The 17061-nt window shown below is 49.9% G+C and overlaps 2 protein-coding genes across 2 annotated transcripts; both read left to right on the top strand.

Annotated features, from left to right (window-relative positions):
• Window positions 1–4345: 4345 nt before the first annotated feature.
• On the top strand, window positions 4346–5677 carry LOC135971185 (double homeobox protein 4C-like). The gene has a single exon (XM_065546005.2). The coding sequence runs from the start codon at window positions 4400–4402 to the stop codon at window positions 5675–5677; it is 1278 nt and encodes a 425-aa protein (XP_065402077.1). The 5' UTR covers window positions 4346–4399.
• Window positions 5678–10842: 5165 nt separating this feature from the next.
• Window positions 10843–12174, top strand: LOC135971184 (double homeobox protein 4C-like). Its single transcript, XM_065546004.2, has one exon. It carries the CDS (start codon window positions 10897–10899, stop codon window positions 12172–12174), a length of 1278 nt encoding a protein of 425 aa, XP_065402076.1. The 5' UTR covers window positions 10843–10896.
• Window positions 12175–17061: the final 4887 nt, after the last annotated feature.

Below are 17061 nucleotides of genomic sequence, written 5' to 3'. Positions count from 1 at the left end.
TCCTAACAACTACCATATTCCTGACCCTCAACCTAAACTCAAACACCACCACCCTCATACTATCCCACACCTGAAACAAATCAACCTGTCTAGCACCACTAAGAGCATCCACCCTCCTATCCCTAGGGGGCTTACCCCCTCTAACCGGCTTCCTACCTACATGAATTACCGTTCAAGAACTCACAATAAACAATCACTTTCTCATCCCCTCTATCATAATTATCAGAACTCTGCTTAACCCGTATTTCTCTATACGCCTAATCTATACCATCTCCCTAACACTATTTCCTACATCCAACAACACAAAAATAATATGGCAATTCGAAAACACAAAACCTACACTCCTTATTCCCCCACTCGTCATTGCCTCTACCCTTTTACTACCAGCCTCCGCCCTAATTTTGGCTATCCACTAGAAATTTAGGTTAAACAAGACCAAGAGCCTTCAAAGCCCTTAGTAAGTGTAAATACTTAATTTCTGAAGTACATAAGGACTGCAAACACCTACTCTGCATCAATTGAACGCAAATCAATTACTTTCATTAAGCTAAGCCCTCACTAGATCAACGGGACTCGAACCCACAAAAATTTAGTGAACAGCTAAATACCCTAATCAACTGGCTTTGATCCACTTCTCCCGCCGCAGGGAAAAAAGGCGGGAGAAGCCCCGGCAGAAACTTTTAAAGCTGCTCCTTTGAACTTGCAATTCAATGTGAAAATCACCTCCGGGCTGGTCAAAGGAGGACTAGACCCCTGTCTTTAGGTTTACAGCCTAATGCTTACTCAGCCACTTTACCCTTCCCTTCTCTCTATCTCTACCTATGCTCATCAACCGTTGACTCTTTTCAACAAACCATAAGGACATTGGGACTCTATACCTACTATTTGGTGCATGAGCTGGAATCCTAGGTACAGCTCTAAGCCTTCTTCTTCGAGCTGAACTAGGTCAACCCGGCAATCTACTAGGTAACGACCATATTTACAACGTTATTGTAACGGCCCATGCATTCATCATAATTTTATCCTTATAATTGCCCATGGACTCACCTCCTCCATCTATTTCTGCCTAGCTAACTCAGACTATGAACGTACCCACAGCCGTATCCTACTACTGTCCCGAGGACTTCAAACCCTACTCCCATTAATAACCTTTAGATGGTTCACAGCAAACCTTACTAATCTTGCCCTACCCCCCACTATCAACCTACTAGGTGAGCTCTTTGTAATCGCAGCCTCATTTTCCTGATCCCATATGACTATTGTACTAACAGGACTCAACATACTAATTACAGCCCTCTACTCTCTCCACATGTTCATCACAATGCAGCGAGGAACACTTACACATCATATAATCAACATAAAACCCCCCTTCACACGAGAAAATACGTTCGTATTTATACACCTCGCTCCAATCATTCTTCTATCCCTCAACCCCAATATCATTCTAGGGTTTGCTCCCTGTAAATATAGTTTAATCAAAACATTAGATTGTGAACCTAACTATGGAAGCTTATCACTTCTTATTTACCGAGAGAACCTGCAAGGGCTGCTAATCCATGCCTCCGTACTTAAAATTACGGCTTTCTCAACTTTTAAAGGATAACTAACAGCTATCCATTGGCCTTAGGAGCCAAAAACATTGGTGCAACTCCAAATAAAAGTAACAATCGTGTGTACCCCTGTTATAACAACAACCCTCGCCTCCCTAACTCTTCCAATTTTTGCCACCCTCATCAACCCTGACAAAACACGCTCATATCCAAATTATGTAAAAACAACTGTAACATATGCTTTTATTACTAGCCTTCTTCCAACAACTTTCTACATTTTCTTCAACCAAGAAACAACCATGTGAAGTTGACATTGAATAACAGCCCAGACATTAGATCTAACACTAAGCTTTAAACTAGATTACTTTTCCATAATATTTATTCCAATCGCACTGTTCATCACCTGATCCATTATAGAATCCTCGCTATGGTACATAAGCTCAGATCCAAACATTAACCAACTCTTCAAATATCTCCTTATCTTCCTCGCTGCCATACTAATTCCAGTTACTGCTAACAACCTTTTCCAACTCTTCATCGGTTGGGAAGGCGTAGGAATTAATATCCTTCCTCCTAATTAGCTGATGACACGCTCGAGCGGACGCCAACACAGCAGCCATCCAAGCAGTCCTATACAACCGTATTGGCGACATTGGTCTTATCCTAGCTATGACACGATTCCTCCTGCATTACAACTCATGAGGCTTTCAACAGATATTAGCCCTAAACTCCAACTCAAACCTCCTTCCACTAATAGGCCTTCTCCTAGCAGCAACAGGAAAATCAGCCCAATTTGGCCTTCACCCCGACTGCCCTCTGCCATAGAAGGCCCAACTCCAGTCTCAGCTCTACTTCACTCCAGCACCATAGTTGTTGCCGGAGTATTCCTACTCATCCGTTTCCACCCTTTGATAGAAAACTATACACTAATCCAAAACCTCACATTATGCCTGGGAGCCATTACTACTCTATTCAGAGCCATCTGTGCCCTCACACAACACGATATTTAAAAAATCGTGGCCTTCCCTACCTCAAGTCAACTAGGCCTAATAATAGTCACCATTGGTATTAACCAACCATACCTAGCATTCCTACACATCTGCACCCATGCCTTCTTCAAAGCTGTACTTTTTATGTGCTCCGGATCCATTATTCATAACCTAAACAACGAACAGGACATTCGAAAAATAGGAGGTCTGTTTAAAACACTGCCCCTCACCTCAACTTCCCTAGTTATTGGCAACCTAGCACTCACAGGAATACCTTTCCTCACAGGCTCCTACTCCAAAGATCTCATTATCGAAGCCACAAATACGTCGTATACCAACGCCTGAGCCCTATTTATTACTCTCATCGCCACCTCCCTAACAAGCGCCTACAGTACTCGAACCATTCTCCTTACCCTAACAGGACAACCCCGCTTCCCAGCCCTAATAAACATCAACGAAAACAACCCCGCCCTACTAAACCCAATTAAATAGGCAGTATAATCACGGGATTCCTTATCACCAGTAATATCCCCCCTACCTCACTCCCCCAGCCAACAACACCCTTCTATCTCAAACTCTCAGCCCTAGACGCAACTGCTCTCGGTTTCCTAACAGCCCTAGACCTCGCCCTTATAACCAACAAACTAAAAGTGAAAAACCCATCACAAATACTCAAATTCTCCAACATACTAGGATACTTCCCCACCACAGTTCACCGTATGATCCCCTAGCAAAACCTACTTATAAGTCAAAACTTAGCCCTCCTCTTATTAGACTCAACATGGCTAGAAAAATCTATACCCGAAATAATCTCACAAACACATATTACCGCTTCCACAACTGTAACCACCCAGAGAGGCATAATCAAACTCTACTTCCTCTCTTTCCTCATCCCCCCTATCCTGACCCTACTTCTAATAATATAACCTATTACCCCGAGTAATCTCAATCACAATGTATACACCAACAAACAATGTTCAACCAGCAACCACCGCTAACCAACGCCCGTAATCATACAAGGCACCCGCACCAATACAGTCACCTCGAATTAACCCCGACCCCTCCCCCTCAAAAATCAGCCAGTTACCCATATTATTGAAATTAACCACCACCACTTCTTCATCCAAACTTAAAACCCATAAAACCAGCCCTACCTCCATCATTAATCCTACCAAAGGACCCCCTAGAACCTCAAGCCCTGAGCCCCATGTCTCAGGATACTCTTCAATGGCCATTGCTGTAGTATAACCAAAGACAACTATTATACCCCCCAGATAAACTAAAAATATCATTAAACCCATATAAGCCCCCCCATAATTGAAAATAATCACACAACCAATCACACCACTAACAATTAACGCTAAACCCCCATAAATAGGAGAGGGCTTAGGAGAAAAACCTACAAACCCCATAACCAATAATACACTTAATGTCGATAAAACATATGTCATTGCTTCCATATGGACTCCAACCATAACCAATGATACGAAAAACCATCGTTGTACCTCAACTACAAAAGCACCCATGATTCCACTACGCAAATCCAACCCAATCCTAAAAATCATCAACCACTCCCCCCACCCCACTCCCCACTTCCGGGGCTTCTCCGGCCCCACCCATACCCAGGCCACAGTGACCTGGGCCCTGTGGGTCCCGGCTTCCGAGGGCGGGCTTGCCCTGGGCTCCTCCGGCATTCCTGAAGGGGCGGAGCCTGTGGGCCTTTATAAGGGCCGCTGGCCGGCTGGGCCGGCCTCCTGGCCGGACCTGCTCGCCGTGCACGGGCCGACTGAGGGGCACTGGAGCCCGCCGGCCTCTCTCTGCCCGTGTCTGTCCGCGAAATTCCGGCCAGGTCTCCCCGCGATGGCTCTCCCGACACCCGGCGACGGCGCCCTCCCGGCGGGAGCCCGAGGACGAGGACGGCGAAGGAGACTCGTTTGGACCCCGAGCCAGAGGGAGGCCCTGCGAGCCTGCTTTGAGCGGAACCCGTACCCGGGCATCGCCACCAGGGAAGAGCTGGCCCAGGCCATCGGCATTCCGGAGCCCAGGGTCCAGATTTGGTTTCAGAACGAGAGATCGCGCCAGCTGAGGCAGCACCGGCGGGAATCTCGGCCCTGGCCCGGGAAACGCGGCCCGCAAGAAGGCAGGCGAAAGCGGACCGCCGTCACCCGGTCCCAGACCGCCCTGCTCCTGCGAGCCTTCCAGCAGGATCGCTTTCCAGGCATCGCCACCCGGGAAGAACTGGCCAGAGAGACGGGCCTCCCGGAGTCCCGGATTCAGATTTGGTTTCAGAACCGGAGGGCCAGGCACCCAGGCCAGGGTGGCGGGGCACCGGCGCACGCAGGCGGCCCGGGCGACGCGGCCCCCGGCGGGTGTCCCCCCGCTCCCTCGCCGGTCGCCTCCACCCACACCGGGGCGTGGGGAACGGGGCTTCCCGCCCCCCACGTGCCCTGCGCGCCCTGGACCCTCCCACCGGGGGCTTTCGTGGGCCAGGGAGCAGGGGCCGTCGCCCCGCTGCAGCCCAGCCAGGCTGCGCAGGCAGCAGGGATCTCCCATCCCGCCCCGGCAGGCGGGGATTGGGATTTTTCCTACGCTGCCCTGGCGACTCCGGAAGGGGCGCTCTCCCACCCTCAGACTCCCCGGGGGTGGCCTCCGCGCCCGAGCCAATGGCGGGGGGATCGGGACCCGCAGCACCACAGCCTGCCGGGCCCTTGCTCGGTGGGACAGCCTGGGCCCGCTGGAGCTGAGCCGCAGGGCCAGGGTGTGCTGGCGCCGCCCACGTCCCAGGGGAGTCCGTGGTGGGGCTGGGGCCAGGGGCCCCAGGTCGCCGGGGCGGCGTGGGAGCCCCAAGTCGGGGCAGCTCCACCTCCGGGGCCCGCGCCCCCGGAGGCCTCCGCGGGGCAGGAGCAGATGCAAGCCATCCGGGCGCCCTCCCCGCCGCTCCAGGAGCCTGGGCGCTCGTCTGCACTCCCCTGCAGCCTGCTGGATGAGCTCCTGGAGACCCCCGAGTTTCTGCAGCAGGGGCAACCTTTGCTGGAAACGGAGGCCCCGACGGAGCTGCAGGACGTGGGAGAGCCCGCTTTGCTGGAACCGCTACTCCTCAGCGACGAGGAGTACCGGGCTCTGCTGGAGGAGCTTTAGGACGCGGGGTTGGGGACGGGATCGGGGGCGGGGCGGTGGCCTCCCTTTCGCGGTGAGCACCTGGCTCGGTGTGGAGAGGCCTGTTTTCCCTCCGGGCTGACCAGCCTGGCATTCCTGCCTTCCCGGTCTGGGCGCGGCGGCGGCGGCCGGAGACTCCACACCGAGGAGAACTGAGCATCCATCCCGGGGATTCCAGAGCCGGCCCAGGTTCCAGGAGGGGGACCGTCTACTGCGCATGCGCGGCCGTGCGGGCAGCGGCCAAGGCTCTGGGAGCAGCCCCGGCAGAGCTCTCACGCTTTTCCACCACCCGACCCCCGCTTGATCCCCCACCCCACTCCCCAACACAGCGCGCGCGCGCGCGCCCGCGCACACGCACACACACCCCAAGACACCCACACAACCACACACCCACACACCCAAACACACCACCCCCACCCCCACCCCCACCCCCACCCCCACCGAAAGCACCACCACCGTGTTCTGCACTGGGCTGCCCTTGCCATCAAACTAGGAATAGCCCCCTTCCACTTTGGAGTCCCAGAAGTTACCCAAGGAACATCCCTAACTTCTGGCCTACTCCTCCTTACATGGCAAATACTAGCCCCCATCTCAATCATATACCAAATTCACCCATCAATCAACACCCATATCCTCCTAACTCCCTCTACCCTATCTATCACAGTAGGCAGCTGAGGAGGTCTCAACCGAACACAATTACGCAAAATCCTAGGATATTCTTCAATCACTCACATAGGCTGAATAATAAGAACACTAGTATATAACCCAACTATCACAATTCTTTACTTCACCATAGACATCACCCTAACAACTACCATATTCCTGACCCTCAACCTAAACTCAAACACCACCACCCTCATACTATCCCACACCTGAAACAAATCAACCTGTCTAGCACCACTAAGAGCATCCACCCTCCTATCCCTAGGGGGCTTACCCCCTCTAACCGGCTTCGTACCTACATGAATTACCGTTCAAGAACTCACAATAAACAATCACTTTCTCATCCCCTCTATCATAATTATCAGAACTCTGCTTAACCCGTATTTCTCTATACGCCTAATCTATACCATCTCCCTAACACTATTTCCTACATCCAACAACACAAAAATAATATGGCAATTCGAAAACACAAAACCTACACTCCTTATTCCCCCACTCGTCATTGCCTCTACCCTTTTACTACCAGCCTCCGCCCTAATTTTGGCTATCCACTAGAAATTTAGGTTAAACAAGACCAAGAGCCTTCAAAGCCCTTAGTAAGTGTAAATACTTAATTTCTGAAGTACATAAGGACTGCAAACACCTACTCTGCATCAATTGAACGCAAATCAATTACTTTCATTAAGCTAAGCCCTCACTAGATCAACGGGACTCGAACCCACAAAAATTTAGTGAACAGCTAAATACCCTAATCAACTGGCTTTGATCCACTTCTCCCGCCGCAGGGAAAAAAGGCGGGAGAAGCCCCGGCAGAAACTTTTAAAGCTGCTCCTTTGAACTTGCAATTCAATGTGAAAATCACCTCCGGGCTGGTCAAAGGAGGACTAGACCCCTGTCTTTAGGTTTACAGCCTAATGCTTACTCAGCCACTTTACCCTTCCCTTCTCTCTATCTCTACCTATGCTCATCAACCGTTGACTCTTTTCAACAAACCATAAGGACATTGGGACTCTATACCTACTATTTGGTGCATGAGCTGGAATCCTAGGTACAGCTCTAAGCCTTCTTCTTCGAGCTGAACTAGGTCAACCCGGCAATCTACTAGGTAACGACCATATTTACAACGTTATTGTAACGGCCCATGCATTCATCATAATTTTATCCTTATAATTGCCCATGGACTCACCTCCTCCATCTATTTCTGCCTAGCTAACTCAGACTATGAACGTACCCACAGCCGTATCCTACTACTGTCCCGAGGACTTCAAACCCTACTCCCATTAATAACCTTTAGATGGTTCACAGCAAACCTTACTAATCTTGCCCTACCCCCCACTATCAACCTACTAGGTGAGCTCTTTGTAATCGCAGCCTCATTTTCCTGATCCCATATGACTATTGTACTAACAGGACTCAACATACTAATTACAGCCCTCTACTCTCTCCACATGTTCATCACAATGCAGCGAGGAACACTTACACATCATATAATCAACATAAAACCCCCCTTCACACGAGAAAATACGTTCGTATTTATACACCTCGCTCCAATCATTCTTCTATCCCTCAACCCCAATATCATTCTAGGGTTTGCTCCCTGTAAATATAGTTTAATCAAAACATTAGATTGTGAACCTAACTATGGAAGCTTATCACTTCTTATTTACCGAGAGAACCTGCAAGGGCTGCTAATCCATGCCTCCGTACTTAAAATTACGGCTTTCTCAACTTTTAAAGGATAACTAACAGCTATCCATTGGCCTTAGGAGCCAAAAACATTGGTGCAACTCCAAATAAAAGTAACAATCGTGTGTACCCCTGTTATAACAACAACCCTCGCCTCCCTAACTCTTCCAATTTTTGCCACCCTCATCAACCCTGACAAAACACGCTCATATCCAAATTATGTAAAAACAACTGTAACATATGCTTTTATTACTAGCCTTCTTCCAACAACTTTCTACATTTTCTTCAACCAAGAAACAACCATGTGAAGTTGACATTGAATAACAGCCCAGACATTAGATCTAACACTAAGCTTTAAACTAGATTACTTTTCCATAATATTTATTCCAATCGCACTGTTCATCACCTGATCCATTATAGAATCCTCGCTATGGTACATAAGCTCAGATCCAAACATTAACCAACTCTTCAAATATCTCCTTATCTTCCTCGCTGCCATACTAATTCCAGTTACTGCTAACAACCTTTTCCAACTCTTCATCGGTTGGGAAGGCGTAGGAATTAATATCCTTCCTCCTAATTAGCTGATGACACGCTCGAGCGGACGCCAACACAGCAGCCATCCAAGCAGTCCTATACAACCGTATTGGCGACATTGGTCTTATCCTAGCTATGACACGATTCCTCCTGCATTACAACTCATGAGGCTTTCAACAGATATTAGCCCTAAACTCCAACTCAAACCTCCTTCCACTAATAGGCCTTCTCCTAGCAGCAACAGGAAAATCAGCCCAATTTGGCCTTCACCCCGACTGCCCTCTGCCATAGAAGGCCCAACTCCAGTCTCAGCTCTACTTCACTCCAGCACCATAGTTGTTGCCGGAGTATTCCTACTCATCCGTTTCCACCCTTTGATAGAAAACTATACACTAATCCAAAACCTCACATTATGCCTGGGAGCCATTACTACTCTATTCAGAGCCATCTGTGCCCTCACACAACACGATATTTAAAAAATCGTGGCCTTCCCTACCTCAAGTCAACTAGGCCTAATAATAGTCACCATTGGTATTAACCAACCATACCTAGCATTCCTACACATCTGCACCCATGCCTTCTTCAAAGCTGTACTTTTTATGTGCTCCGGATCCATTATTCATAACCTAAACAACGAACAGGACATTCGAAAAATAGGAGGTCTGTTTAAAACACTGCCCCTCACCTCAACTTCCCTAGTTATTGGCAACCTAGCACTCACAGGAATGCCTTTCCTCACAGGCTCCTACTCCAAAGATCTCATTATCGAAGCCACAAATACGTCGTATACCAACGCCTGAGCCCTATTTATTACTCTCATCGCCACCTCCCTAACAAGCGCCTACAGTACTCGAACCATTCTCCTTACCCTAACAGGACAACCCCGCTTCCCAGCCCTAATAAACATCAACGAAAACAACCCCGCCCTACTAAACCCAATTAAATAGGCAGTAGAATCACGGGATTCCTTATCACCAGTAATATCCCCCCTACCTCACTCCCCCAGCCAACAACACCCTTCTATCTCAAACTCTCAGCCCTAGACGCAACTGCTCTCGGTTTCCTAACAGCCCTAGACCTCGCCCTTATAACCAACAAACTAAAAGTGAAAAACCCATCACAAATACTCAAATTCTCCAACATACTAGGATACTTCCCCACCACAGTTCACCGTATGATCCCCTAGCAAAACCTACTTATAAGTCAAAACTTAGCCCTCCTCTTATTAGACTCAACATGGCTAGAAAAATCTATACCCGAAATAATCTCACAAACACATATTACCGCTTCCACAACTGTAACCACCCAGAGAGGCATAATCAAACTCTACTTCCTCTCTTTCCTCATCCCCCCTATCCTGACCCTACTTCTAATAATATAACCTATTACCCCGAGTAATCTCAATCACAATGTATACACCAACAAACAATGTTCAACCAGCAACCACCGCTAACCAACGCCCGTAATCATACAAGGCACCCGCACCAATACAGTCACCTCGAATTAACCCCGACCCCTCCCCCTCAAAAATCAGCCAGTTACCCATATTATTGAAATTAACCACCACCACTTCTTCATCCAAACTTAAAACCCATAAAACCAGCCCTACCTCCATCATTAATCCTACCAAAGGACCCCCTAGAACCTCAAGCCCTGAGCCCCATGTCTCAGGATACTCTTCAATGGCCATTGCTGTAGTATAACCAAAGACAACTATTATACCCCCCAGATAAACTAAAAATATCATTAAACCCATATAAGCCCCCCCATAATTGAAAATAATCACACAACCAATCACACCACTAACAATTAACGCTAAACCCCCATAAATAGGAGAGGGCTTAGGAGAAAAACCTACAAACCCCATAACCAATAATACACTTAATGTCGATAAAACATATGTCATTGCTTCCATATGGACTCCAACCATAACCAATGATACGAAAAACCATCGTTGTACCTCAACTACAAAAGCACCCATGATTCCACTACGCAAATCCAACCCAATCCTAAAAATCATCAACCACTCCCCCCACCCCACTCCCCACTTCCGGGGCTTCTCCGGCCCCACCCATACCCAGGCCACAGTGACCTGGGCCCTGTGGGTCCCGGCTTCCGAGGGCGGGCTTGCCCTGGGCTCCTCCGGCATTCCTGAAGGGGCGGAGCCTGTGGGCCTTTATAAGGGCCGCTGGCCGGCTGGGCCGGCCTCCTGGCCGGACCTGCTCGCCGTGCACGGGCCGACTGAGGGGCACTGGAGCCCGCCGGCCTCTCTCTGCCCGTGTCTGTCCGCGAAATTCCGGCCAGGTCTCCCCGCGATGGCTCTCCCGACACCCGGCGACGGCGCCCTCCCGGCGGGAGCCCGAGGACGAGGACGGCGAAGGAGACTCGTTTGGACCCCGAGCCAGAGGGAGGCCCTGCGAGCCTGCTTTGAGCGGAACCCGTACCCGGGCATCGCCACCAGGGAAGAGCTGGCCCAGGCCATCGGCATTCCGGAGCCCAGGGTCCAGATTTGGTTTCAGAACGAGAGATCGCGCCAGCTGAGGCAGCACCGGCGGGAATCTCGGCCCTGGCCCGGGAAACGCGGCCCGCAAGAAGGCAGGCGAAAGCGGACCGCCGTCACCCGGTCCCAGACCGCCCTGCTCCTGCGAGCCTTCCAGCAGGATCGCTTTCCAGGCATCGCCACCCGGGAAGAACTGGCCAGAGAGACGGGCCTCCCGGAGTCCCGGATTCAGATTTGGTTTCAGAACCGGAGGGCCAGGCACCCAGGCCAGGGTGGCGGGGCACCGGCGCACGCAGGCGGCCCGGGCGACGCGGCCCCCGGCGGGTGTCCCCCCGCTCCCTCGCCGGTCGCCTCCACCCACACCGGGGCGTGGGGAACGGGGCTTCCCGCCCCCCACGTGCCCTGCGCGCCCTGGACCCTCCCACCGGGGGCTTTCGTGGGCCAGGGAGCAGGGGCCGTCGCCCCGCTGCAGCCCAGCCAGGCTGCGCAGGCAGCAGGGATCTCCCATCCCGCCCCGGCAGGCGGGGATTGGGATTTTTCCTACGCTGCCCTGGCGACTCCGGAAGGGGCGCTCTCCCACCCTCAGACTCCCCGGGGGTGGCCTCCGCGCCCGAGCCAATGGCGGGGGGATCGGGACCCGCAGCACCACAGCCTGCCGGGCCCTTGCTCGGTGGGACAGCCTGGGCCCGCTGGAGCTGAGCCGCAGGGCCAGGGTGTGCTGGCGCCGCCCACGTCCCAGGGGAGTCCGTGGTGGGGCTGGGGCCAGGGGCCCCAGGTCGCCGGGGCGGCGTGGGAGCCCCAAGTCGGGGCAGCTCCACCTCCGGGGCCCGCGCCCCCGGAGGCCTCCGCGGGGCAGGAGCAGATGCAAGCCATCCGGGCGCCCTCCCCGCCGCTCCAGGAGCCTGGGCGCTCGTCTGCACTCCCCTGCAGCCTGCTGGATGAGCTCCTGGAGACCCCCGAGTTTCTGCAGCAGGGGCAACCTTTGCTGGAAACGGAGGCCCCGACGGAGCTGCAGGACGTGGGAGAGCCCGCTTTGCTGGAACCGCTACTCCTCAGCGACGAGGAGTACCGGGCTCTGCTGGAGGAGCTTTAGGACGCGGGGTTGGGGACGGGATCGGGGGCGGGGCGGTGGCCTCCCTTTCGCGGTGAGCACCTGGCTCGGTGTGGAGAGGCCTGTTTTCCCTCCGGGCTGACCAGCCTGGCATTCCTGCCTTCCCGGTCTGGGCGCGGCGGCGGCGGCCGGAGACTCCACACCGAGGAGAACTGAGCATCCATCCCGGGGATTCCAGAGCCGGCCCAGGTTCCAGGAGGGGGACCGTCTACTGCGCATGCGCGGCCGTGCGGGCAGCGGCCAAGGCTCTGGGAGCAGCCCCGGCAGAGCTCTCACGCTTTTCCACCACCCGACCCCCGCTTGATCCCCCACCCCACTCCCCAACACAGCGCGCGCGCGCGCGCCCGCGCACACGCACACACACCCCAAGACACCCACACAACCACACACCCACACACCCAAACACACCACCCCCACCCCCACCCCCACCCCCACCCCCACCCCCACCCCCACCGAAAGCACCACCACCGTGTTCTGCACTGGGCTGCCCTTGCCATCAAACTAGGAATAGCCCCCTTCCACTTTGGAGTCCCAGAAGTTACCCAAGGAACATCCCTAACTTCTGGCCTACTCCTCCTTACATGGCAAATACTAGCCCCCATCTCAATCATATACCAAATTCACCCATCAATCAACACCCATATCCTCCTAACTCCCTCTACCCTATCTATCACAGTAGGCAGCTGAGGAGGTCTCAACCGAACACAATTACGCAAAATCCTAGGATATTCTTCAATCACTCACATAGGCTGAATAATAAGAACACTAGTATATAACCCAACTATCACAATTCTTTACTTCACCATAGACATCATCCTAACAACTACCATATTCCTGACCCTCAACCTAAACTCAAACACCACCACCCTCATACTATCCCACACCTGAAACAAATCAACCTGTCTAGCACCACTAAGAGCATCCACCCTCCTATCCCTAGGGGGCTTACCCCCTCTAACCGGCTTCCTACCTACATGAATTACCGTTCAAGAACTCACAATAAACAATCACTTTCTCATCCCCTCTATCATAATTATCAGAACTCTGCTTAACCCGTATTTCTCTATACGCCTAATCTATACCATCTCCCTAACACTATTTCCTACATCCAACAACACAAAAATAATATGGCAATTCGAAAACACAAAACCTACACTCCTTATTCCCCCACTCGTCATTGCCTCTACCCTTTTACTACCAGCCTCCGCCCTAATTTTGGCTATCCACTAGAAATTTAGGTTAAACAAGACCAAGAGCCTTCAAAGCCCTTAGTAAGTGTAAATACTTAATTTCTGAAGTACATAAGGACTGCAAACACCTACTCTGCATCAATTGAACGCAAATCAATTACTTTCATTAAGCTAAGCCCTCACTAGATCAACGGGACTCGAACCCACAAAAATTTAGTGAACAGCTAAATACCCTAATCAACTGGCTTTGATCCACTTCTCCCGCCGCAGGGAAAAAAGGCGGGAGAAGCCCCGGCAGAAACTTTTAAAGCTGCTCCTTTGAACTTGCAATTCAATGTGAAAATCACCTCCGGGCTGGTCAAAGGAGGACTAGACCCCTGTCTTTAGGTTTACAGCCTAATGCTTACTCAGCCACTTTACCCTTCCCTTCTCTCTATCTCTACCTATGCTCATCAACCGTTGACTCTTTTCAACAAACCATAAGGACATTGGGACTCTATACCTACTATTTGGTGCATGAGCTGGAATCCTAGGTACAGCTCTAAGCCTTCTTCTTCGAGCTGAACTAGGTCAACCCGGCAATCTACTAGGTAACGACCATATTTACAACGTTATTGTAACGGCCCATGCATTCATCATAATTTTATCCTTATAATTGCCCATGGACTCACCTCCTCCATCTATTTCTGCCTAGCTAACTCAGACTATGAACGTACCCACAGCCGTATCCTACTACTGTCCCGAGGACTTCAAACCCTACTCCCATTAATAACCTTTAGATGGTTCACAGCAAACCTTACTAATCTTGCCCTACCCCCCACTATCAACCTACTAGGTGAGCTCTTTGTAATCGCAGCCTCATTTTCCTGATCCCATATGACTATTGTACTAACAGGACTCAACATACTAATTACAGCCCTCTACTCTCTCCACATGTTCATCACAATGCAGCGAGGAACACTTACACATCATATAATCAACATAAAACCCCCCTTCACACGAGAAAATACGTTCGTATTTATACACCTCGCTCCAATCATTCTTCTATCCCTCAACCCCAATATCATTCTAGGGTTTGCTCCCTGTAAATATAGTTTAATCAAAACATTAGATTGTGAACCTAACTATGGAAGCTTATCACTTCTTATTTACCGAGAGAACCTGCAAGGGCTGCTAATCCATGCCTCCGTACTTAAAATTACGGCTTTCTCAACTTTTAAAGGATAACTAACAGCTATCCATTGGCCTTAGGAGCCAAAAACATTGGTGCAACTCCAAATAAAAGTAACAATCGTGTGTACCCCTGTTATAACAACAACCCTCGCCTCCCTAACTCTTCCAATTTTTGCCACCCTCATCAACCCTGACAAAACACGCTCATATCCAAATTATGTAAAAACAACTGTAACATATGCTTTTATTACTAGCCTTCTTCCAACAACTTTCTACATTTTCTTCAACCAAGAAACAACCATGTGAAGTTGACATTGAATAACAGCCCAGACATTAGATCTAACACTAAGCTTTAAACTAGATTACTTTTCCATAATATTTATTCCAATCGCACTGTTCATCACCTGATCCATTATAGAATCCTCGCTATGGTACATAAGCTCAGATCCAAACATTAACCAACTCTTCAAATATCTCCTTATCTTCCTCGCTGCCATACTAATTCCAGTTACTGCTAACAACCTTTTCCAACTCTTCATCGGTTGGGAAGGCGTAGGAATTAATATCCTTCCTCCTAATTAGCTGATGACACGCTCGAGCGGACGCCAACACAGCAGCCATCCAAGCAGTCCTATACAACCGTATTGGCGACATTGGTCTTATCCTAGCTATGACACGATTCCTCCTGCATTACAACTCATGAGGCTTTCAACAGATATTAGCCCTAAACTCCAACTCAAACCTCCTTCCACTAATAGGCCTTCTCCTAGCAGCAACAGGAAAATCAGCCCAATTTGGCCTTCACCCCGACTGCCCTCTGCCATAGAAGGCCCAACTCCAGTCTCAGCTCTACTTCACTCCAGCACCATAGTTGTTGCCGGAGTATTCCTACTCATCCGTTTCCACCCTTTGATAGAAAACTATACACTAATCCAAAACCTCACATTATGCCTGGGAGCCATTACTACTCTATTCAGAGCCATCTGTGCCCTCACACAACACGATATTTAAAAAATCGTGGCCTTCCCTACCTCAAGTCAACTAGGCCTAATAATAGTCACCATTGGTATTAACCAACCATACCTAGCATTCCTACACATCTGCACCCATGCCTTCTTCAAAGCTGTACTTTTTATGTGCTCCGGATCCATTATTCATAACCTAAACAACGAACAGGACATTCGAAAAATAGGAGGTCTGTTTAAAACACTGCCCCTCACCTCAACTTCCCTAGTTATTGGCAACCTAGCACTCACAGGAATACCTTTCCTCACAGGCTCCTACTCCAAAGATCTCATTATCGAAGCCACAAATACGTCGTATACCAACGCCTGAGCCCTATTTATTACTCTCATCGCCACCTCCCTAACAAGCGCCTACAGTACTCGAACCATTCTCCTTACCCTAACAGGACAACCCCGCTTCCCAGCCCTAATAAACATCAACGAAAACAACCCCGCCCTACTAAACCCAATTAAATAGGCAGTATAATCACGGGATTCCTTATCACCAGTAATATCCCCCCTACCTCACTCCCCCAGCCAACAACACCCTTCTATCTCAAACTCTCAGCCCTAGACGCAACTGCTCTCGGTTTCCTAACAGCCCTAGACCTCGCCCTTATAACCAACAAACTAAAAGTGAAAAACCCATCACAAATACTCAAATTCTCCAACATACTAGGATACTTCCCCACCACAGTTCACCGTATGATCCCCTAGCAAAACCTACTTATAAGTCAAAACTTAGCCCTCCTCTTATTAGACTCAACATGGCTAGAAAAATCTATACCCGAAATAATCTCACAAACACATATTACCGCTTCCACAACTGTAACCACCCAGAGAGGCATAATCAAACTCTACTTCCTCTCTTTCCTCATCCCCCCTATCCTGACCCTACTTCTAATAATATAACCTATTACCCCGAGTAATCTCAATCACAATGTATACACCAACAAACAATGTTCAACCAGCAACCACCGCTAACCAACGCCCGTAATCATACAAGGCACCCGCACCAATACAGTCACCTCGAATTAACCCCGACCCCTCCCCCTCAAAAATCACCCAGTTACCCATATTATTGAAATTAACCACCACCACTTCTTCATCCAAACTTAAAACCCATAAAACCAGCCCTACCTCCATCATTAATCCTACCAAAGGACCCCCTAGAACCTCAAGCCCTGAGCCCCATGTCTCAGGATACTCTTCAATGGCCATTGCTGTAGTATAACCAAAGACAACTATTATACCCCCCAGATAAACTAAAAATATCATTAAACCCATATAAGCCCCCCCATAATTGAAAATAATCACACAACCAATCACACCACTAACAATTAACGCTAAACCCCCATAAATAGGAGAGGGCTTAGGAGAAAAACCTACAAACCCCATAACCAATAATACACTTAATGTCGATAAAACATATGTCATTGCTTCCATATGGACTCCAACCATAACCAATGATACGAAAAACCATCGTTGTACCTCAACTACAA

Source organism: Macaca fascicularis, chromosome 6 (genome assembly GCF_037993035.2).
Source record: "Macaca fascicularis isolate 582-1 chromosome 6, T2T-MFA8v1.1".
NCBI lineage: Eukaryota > Metazoa > Chordata > Mammalia > Primates > Cercopithecidae > Macaca > Macaca fascicularis.
The sequence above is the reverse complement of the archived record's forward strand: the minus strand, read 5'-3'. Positions and strand labels throughout refer to the sequence as shown.

What these genes read in the sequence shown, in the direction of transcription:
- LOC135971184 (XM_065546004.2), top strand. Translation starts at nt 10,897, where the DNA reads ATGGCTCTCCCGACACCCGGCGACGGCGCCCTCCCGGCGGGAGCCCGA.
- LOC135971185 (XM_065546005.2), top strand. Translation starts at nt 4,400, where the DNA reads ATGGCTCTCCCGACACCCGGCGACGGCGCCCTCCCGGCGGGAGCCCGA.